This window comes from Vombatus ursinus, unplaced genomic scaffold, assembly GCF_900497805.2.
Source record: "Vombatus ursinus unplaced genomic scaffold, bare-nosed wombat genome assembly UNPS02014801.1, whole genome shotgun sequence".
Lineage (NCBI taxonomy): Eukaryota > Metazoa > Chordata > Mammalia > Diprotodontia > Vombatidae > Vombatus > Vombatus ursinus.
In genome coordinates, this window is record NW_020954579.1 from 1,813,011 (window position 1) to 1,820,489 (window position 7,479).

A 7,479-nucleotide genomic window follows, 5' to 3' on the forward strand; every position below is an offset into this window, starting at 1 on the left:
CAAAGCAAAGAGAAGTCGGACCCAGCCGGCCCAGCGAACGAGGCACGACCGGGAAGCCGAACGGCTAGAAACATTCAAAGTCTCCGCCCGGACGGAGAAAAGATAATTATTTCGGGGCGTGCCCCCAACGGAGAAATTCGTTCTCTAAAATACCCCTCCACCCCCACACCCCTACTCATAGAGAAAATATGCAGAGAGAAGGGGGAGGGGGTCGGCCTCAAATCCAAGCCAGGATTTTAACAAGGAGGTCGGAGTTGGGGGTTCCCGGCCTAGGAAGGGGGGTGCGCTGGAGCGGCGGGGGAGGGAGGAGCACCTGATCCCCAACACCAGGAATCTAGAGACCACCCAGCCGAGATTAAAATGGACCGCTCTAGATAGGCTCTGGGGGAGAATGTTTCTCCGCGGCAGAGGAGGCCTTGGAGGAGTGGGTACCTCTTCCCTCTAAGTGCCCCAGGGGTGGGTAGAGGTTGCTGTGGGGTAAAGGGTAAGAGAAGACAAGAGGTTGAGAGAAACGCTCTCCCTACAGCCTATTCCAGCAGAAGTCTGAAAGGATACTGGGGATGGGAGGCTTGAAAGAGGTCACCTGAGGGAGAGGTTTAATTTGGGACCGGGAGGGGGGGGGGGGGGGAGGGGGGGCGAGTGTGTGTGTGTGTGTGTGTGTGTGTGTGTGTGTTTGTGAGAAAAGCCACCCCTAACAGGAGCGCGGAATTTGCGAGGGTTGGCTGTCTTGGTTCCTGTGCCCCATGCTCATCTCTGTGTCTGTCTGTGTCTGTCTTTCCCCCTCCCCCAACTCTTCAGGCCACCATGCTGACCCGCCTGTTCAGCGAGCCCGGCCTCCTCCCCGACGTCCCCAAGTTTGCCAGCTGGGGAGACGACGGCGACGACGACGAGCCCAGGAGTGAAAAGGGTGACACGCCGCCCCAGCCGCCGCCTCCGCCGCCTGGGCCAGGGGCTGGAGTTCCGGGGCCCGTCCGTCCCCCCAAACCGGGCCCTCTTCGTGGCGAAGACCCCCCGGACCCTGCACTGGGCGAGGCCAAGGACGACGGCGACTTGGGGGGCGAGGAGGAGGAGGAAGAAGAGGAGGAGGAAGGGCTAGACGAGGCAGAAGGCGAGCGGCCCAAGAAGCGGGGGCCCAAAAAGCGGAAGATGACCAAGGCGCGGCTGGAGCGCTCCAAGCTGCGCCGGCAGAAGGCCAACGCGCGCGAACGCAACCGCATGCACGACCTCAACGCGGCGTTGGACAACCTGCGTAAGGTCGTTCCGTGTTACTCCAAGACGCAGAAGCTGTCCAAGATCGAGACACTGCGCCTGGCCAAGAACTACATCTGGGCGCTCTCTGAGATTCTGCGCTCTGGCAAGCGGCCGGACCTGGTGTCCTATGTGCAGACATTATGCAAGGGCCTGTCGCAGCCCACCACCAACCTGGTGGCCGGCTGCCTCCAGCTCAACTCGCGCAACTTCCTCACAGAGCAAGGCGGCGATGGGGCTGGACGTTATCACGGCTCGGGAGGCCCGTTCGCTATGCACCCCTACCCGTATCCCTGCTCGCGGCTCGCTGGAGCTCAGTGTCAAGCAGGCGGCGGGCTGGGCGGCGGTGCCACGCACGCCCTGCGGACTCACGGCTACTGTGCGGCCTACGAGACGCTGTACGGGGGTGGCGGCGGGGGCGCCTCCCCCGACTACAACAGCTCGGAGTACGAGGGGCCGCTGAGTCCCCCGCTCTGCCTCAACGGTAACTTCTCCCTCAAGCAGGACTCGTCTCCGGACCACGAGAAAACCTACCACTACTCTATGCACTATTCCGCCCTGCCCGGCTCCAGACCAGCTGGCCACGGCCTGGTCTTCGGCTCCTCGGCCGTGCGCGGGAGCGTCCACTCGGAGAATCTTTTGTCTTACGATATGCACCTTCACCACGACCGAGGCCCAATGTATGAGGAACTCAATGCATTTTTCCATAATTGAGAACTCTCCTCCCTTACCCCCTCTTTTGTTTTTCTTTTTTGTTCTTTCCTTCCCTTTTAATTTATTTACTTTTTTTTTTCGGAGAAGGTGGGCCACCCCCCACCATGGCAGGGATTTGGGCGGCAGGGCCACATTAACTAAAGGCCACCCCCCTCCTCCAGGCTCCCTCCGTTCCCCTCAGCTGTGCAGTCGGGTTACCTGTTGATGTTTCCCCCTTTTTCGTCCCCCTCCCTTGTCACTCTTCCTTTGCCCTAGAAGTTTTCCTTCCCTAGGGGCAACCCCCTCCTAGGACCTCTCCCAAGAGGTCTGGCTTCTTCCAGGAGCGCCTTCTTCCTCAGCTCTTCCCCTCGGGTTTTCTGCCCTCACACACTCTCAACTCCTTTCCTTAATTTCCTGTTCTCATCCCGTCCCCAAACAGTGCAGTCAGCTCGGGCCTGGAGAAGGGGACCGGGGGAGGGGGCGGCCCAGCGGCCGGATTCCATTTCATTTGTTAAGTTATATTTTTTAAATACCGGAAAGGGGGAATGCAGTAGCGGTGGGGAGGGCGGGGTGGAAGATAGGGGGTTCTCTTTCCTAAAGAGGACATACTAAGTTCACCATACCCGGGACCTTGAATGCCTCCCACGCACCCGGTTTCTCCACTTTGGAGTCCTAATATAAGTTGGGAGGTGTAGAGGGGAGGAGGAGGGGGAGGAGATGGGGATCCGAAAGGAAAGAAAAAGGTCAAGACCATTGTAACCAGATTCCGACTTTTTTCTTTTTTGTTTTTTTCTTTCTTTTTTAAAAAACACAAAAAAACAAACACAAAAACGCAAAAAGGCGACGGAGGCCGAACGCAGAGTCCGGAGCGGAAAGAAAACACAGTAAGAACTTTTAGAAGCAATAAAAGGCAAAAAAAAAATAAAATAAAATAAAATAAAAAATAAAAAGACACAAATATCTATGCAAGGAGGTTCTGACTGAGCCAAGCGGCCCCGCCCCCTGGTCCCCCGGGATCCCCCCACCCCTCCTCGGCTCCAGGGCCGGGGTCGGAGCTGCAGAAGCGGATATGTGCACTTTGGTGAAGTTGGGGACGTGGCGCCTCCCCTCTCTCCCTAGTCCCCTCTCACCCTTTCTCACTCCTTCTCCTTTCCCTCGGTTCTTACAATCAGTGACTTGGAGATTTGGGACATCAGTGTCACTTTCCTCACCCTTCCCTTTCCCCTCCTCACCCGTCCCCATTGTGCGTCATACTGTTTTTTAAACCTGTTTCCAAATTTGTATGAAATGGCGAACTGTTGGGGGAGGGTCGGTTTGGGGAGGGGGGGGTTGCATGATAAAGACACACATTGACACAGCACGCACGCACACACGCACACACAGTGACACAGCGACATACACAATGACACACACAACCATACGGTAAAATATGCAATGCTGCTTGGAAAAGAAGGGAGCTATAGCCTTTCTCGGATCTGGGGAATCGAAAGAGGAAAGGAAACATTGCAGGCCAGAGGCATCCCTTTAGCCCGGGTCTCCCTTCAGACCTCCCTCCCTCCCACTTTCCAAGCCCCGTCAATCAGTTCCCTGGGGCTTTGTTGCTGTGGTCTTCCTTCCCCTGCTGACGCCTGGGAATGGACAGGAGGATGCTTGGACCGATATAATTCCTGGAGATGAAACTTTCCCGAGGGGTCCTTCTGGTCCTTGCCTGGCCTCTTCAGCACCCAAGGCCGGGAGGGGTCAAGGATCTCCGCTTTGTTACTGTCACAAAACAGAGAGAAGTTAAGGAGAAACAGGTACTCGCAGAACAAGCCCGAAACCAAACAGGCGAATAGACACATGTTGACACGAAGCAAAAATGCAAACACACACGCAGACACACTCAATCTCTCTTTATTACACACAAACACACGCAATTTCACCTTCACATGTTATCGAAGCTGAAACTCCCGTTGGACACCCGAAGTGCATTGCGTGTTTCTGTTCAGTTTAATGACGATTAATAAATATTTATGTAAATGAGATGCAAAGCTGGACGGCGGTTTCTCACGGTGGCGTCATTTCATTTGGGGGCAATTGAGTTTGGGAATCCGGAGAGTGGTGGGGTTGGGGTGACGAAGTAGGTTAAAAAAGAGGTCGGAAAAGGGAGGTGGTACCTTGGGGTCAGTTATAAGGCAACTAAGGGTCCCTGGGTCCTGGGCAATTATATCCTCTGTGTGGAGATCGAACTCCACAGAGACGTGCAAGTCAACACCGTTAGACAAACAGGTACTCACAGATAATGCATTTGCACAGACACGTACAGACACATGCAAGAACATAGGCACTTCCTTGACAGTCACACACTCAGACACATGCTCACATAAGCACATGCCTTCTCTTTTAAAACAACAATAACGACATATATCTGTTTCTATAGCTGGTTTCAGAGGGAAAAAAGTCAAGTCACAGGAAGGGGATCATCTACACCTGATGACAAGAGAGACTCGTATCTTCATGTGTCAGACAAGATGGGGGGGGTGGAGGAGACTCCTAATAAAGAGTCAGTTGTCAGGGGCAGAGCAATACATTTTTTGAAAGATCTTAAGGAAGAAAAAAGGAGAAAAGTATTCTTTTTTAAACTACAGTTTTAGTCAGACCGATCATTTTCAGCCTCTGGATTTTGGAGTATCAAATTTTAAATTTTTTGTACCCTTTGGGGAGAGGAAAGAGGTCAAGGGCAGGCCTGAAAACACTGGGAGCTGGAGATTGGTTCCCGATAAGCCTTTGTGAACAGATCAAACAAAATCCTCCAGATTTTGAGCACTGAGAATTTTAGAACCCCAGCGGCAGCGAATACACACACAATATCCCTACATTGTCTAGTTGGCAGTTCTCTCTTTCATTTCATACCGCTCAGAGAAGATCCTGAAATAATGGGGAAAGGAGGACACAACAGACGAGAAGCCTCTGCATCATTTCATGATCTTAAAAGGTTTCACACACAATTCCAGTTCTCATAAAAAATCAGTGTCACATTTGAGACTTGGACCTACTTCCAATTAAAAGCCCCCTTCCTTTCCCTTCTCTTTCCTCTAACCCCCAATACTTAGCACCAAGAAAATGGATAATGGAGCCAGTCATATAGAAAACCTTCTCGCCATACATGCTCCTCAATCATGGAAAAAGCAAGCCTAATTTCTTTTGAAGATCTCCTACTCTAGTTTTCTCTAAAGCTGCACGATTTTTAAAAAAGAGTTATCTTTTCCCTTGTGGGAACTTGGAGGCTATAGAGTTTCTGAGGTGTTAGTCTCATTTAAGACAGGGTAGTTGGTCTAAGGCATCAAAGAGAGCGTTGGGATATCAAAGGCAAGAAAAAAAGAGGAAGAGGGTGGGGACAGGGGAGAGCATCCTAATTCGAAAGTGGTGAGCGAAGCAAATTATATTGTCTGACTATCCATATACCCTACCTTTATTTCCCTCCCAAAGGGAAAAAGAAAAAGGAAAAAGAAGAGGAAACACTCCCAACACCTGAGCAGGGAAAAACTGTTACAGTGATGAGCTGTCCATTGCCTTGGTGCTGAACTCTCAGGTTGAAGATTAGGCCAGCCGTAGCTGTCCTCTATTGCTTAGTCCCAGATTGCAGAGAGACACTCACAGTCCCCGGCCTCTCCTGCATTTCTCTCAGAATTCTCCTGAAATTTGCAGGGAATTTCACACCAATTTTGTCGGAATTTCACCGAATTCTCCTGGGATTTTCTCTAGCCCAGACCGGAGTCTGGGCTCTCAGTCATCAGCATTTTCTCTCAGCGGCCTATCAAGACTATAGGAACCTTGGGATCTCTTTTTCCAGGATCTAAGTGAGACTCCTCCCAACCATTGTCCACGAGACAGAAGAATCCTCCTTTCCTTGCCTCTTCCCACCTTGTCATCTCTCCCATTTCCTGCCCTCTCGGGACTCAGGAATCCTATGGCTCAATTCAGTTCTGTGCAACTATGCCTAGGGGCAGAGCAAAGGCCTGAGCAGTAGGATCTTGGAGGGGGAAAAGACTCAGGTGTCTAGATCCTGAGATGTGGAGATGGTTTAACTGGTCTTCTACAGTCATTACTTTTAGGAGAAATCAATCAATCACTCTAAGTTTTCCGGAAAGGGTCCATGTGGAGAAGGAAGAAGACAGAAGATTTCTTTTAAGACCCTAAGCTGGCATACCCCCAGTACTCTGCTTCTCCCAGAAACTGACTAGATATTGATTCCTGTTTCTTGGGGCTGAATTCCCAATCATTTGGAGGGAGAGATCATGTTGTACTGAAGTTTTGTTTGGGGGCTGGTAAGGGGGAAAGGCTGGGTTGGGAAGAGTTGCTATCCCCACCCCTGCTATAATTCTGAGCAACTCCACTTCCTACAAATCTCCAGAAACCACCCCCCTTCCTGTCCTATCTGTCTTCCCCTACTCTCCCGTATTCAGGTACACAACAGATGGTTATCTTTTGCCCTTCCTGCTCCACCCTCAACTTTTTCAGTGAAGAGAGGTGAAAAGGAGAAGATAACATGGACCCAAAGCCCCAAGTTTCTCCTCCCCTCCTTCTCCTCTGTCCCTTTGTCTCTCTCTGTCTGTCTCTGTCTCTGTCTCTGTCTCTCTCTCTCTCTCTCACACACACACACAGAGTCATACAGAGCCCCCAGAGAAGTGATATCAGCAGAAGGAAGAGGCAAGAGAAGAGGAGAAAAAAGGCCAGTGCTGTGCCCCAGAGCCAAAGGGGAAAGGAAAAGATTCCCTTTCTCTTCCCTTGATTCCCATAAGAGGGATGTCCAAGCGTAGAAGTGTTCAATTTACTGTAACTCCAGCAATCTCTGGGACTCCAAGGGGTTGGAAAACATGATTGAACTGGAATTTTTTCCTTTTGGGTTTATTCTTGTCCCTGTCAACGCCCTCCCCCCCCAACCTACCAAAACAACCCGTGCTTTGAAATACGGAGAAATATATACGCATATGCGTATATATTTCACTTCTCTTCCAATCATTTTTCTAGTTGTCCTGAGTGAAAAGGGGGATGTACTGATCCTTATGCGAGTATTCCTGGTGTCTTCTCCACCTCGCCTCCAATCTCACCTGCTGGTTGGACCCTTTCCCTTCTACCTCCCACCCTTTCTAAGTCCAAGAAATAACACCCAGATCAAATACACAATAACATCCCCCCCCCCAAAAAATCAAAGAAGCCTAGTATAGCCACCCATGGAAAGGCAGAGTGCTGGCTCTGTGACCCTCCCCCTCCCCCCTTCTTTTTTCTCGTCTCTTATTTTGAAGAAATCTAGCAAAACACAGAGTTTCCCGTACTTTTTGGGTGGGGATCGAGAATTTCAGTCTCCTCTCCTCTTCTTTACTTTCCTCCCTTGAGAATCTAGAACCCAGAAGCTCCAGAGTTATTCCTTTCTAAAGACTGGGGAAGAATTTATTTTTCCCGGAGAGATTTAGTTTCAGTGTTTAATTTTTTCCCTGTTACCTACTAAGGAGAGAAAATCCACGAAACACCACTCAGGTAAGGAGTCTCTGGCCCCAC

At 51.0% G+C, this 7,479-nt stretch overlaps 1 protein-coding gene across 1 annotated transcript; it reads left to right on the plus strand.

The window, feature by feature from the left end:
• The first annotated feature begins 804 nt into the window (after positions 1-804).
• Positions 805-1,962, plus strand: NEUROD2 (neuronal differentiation 2). Its single transcript, XM_027872599.1, has one exon. The coding sequence runs from the start codon at positions 805-807 to the stop codon at positions 1,960-1,962; it is 1,158 nt and encodes a 385-aa protein (XP_027728400.1).
• The last annotated feature ends 5,517 nt before the right edge of the window (positions 1,963-7,479 follow it).

What these genes read in the sequence shown, in the direction of transcription:
- NEUROD2 (XM_027872599.1), top strand. Translation starts at nt 805, where the DNA reads ATGCTGACCCGCCTGTTCAGCGAGCCCGGCCTCCTCCCCGACGTCCCC.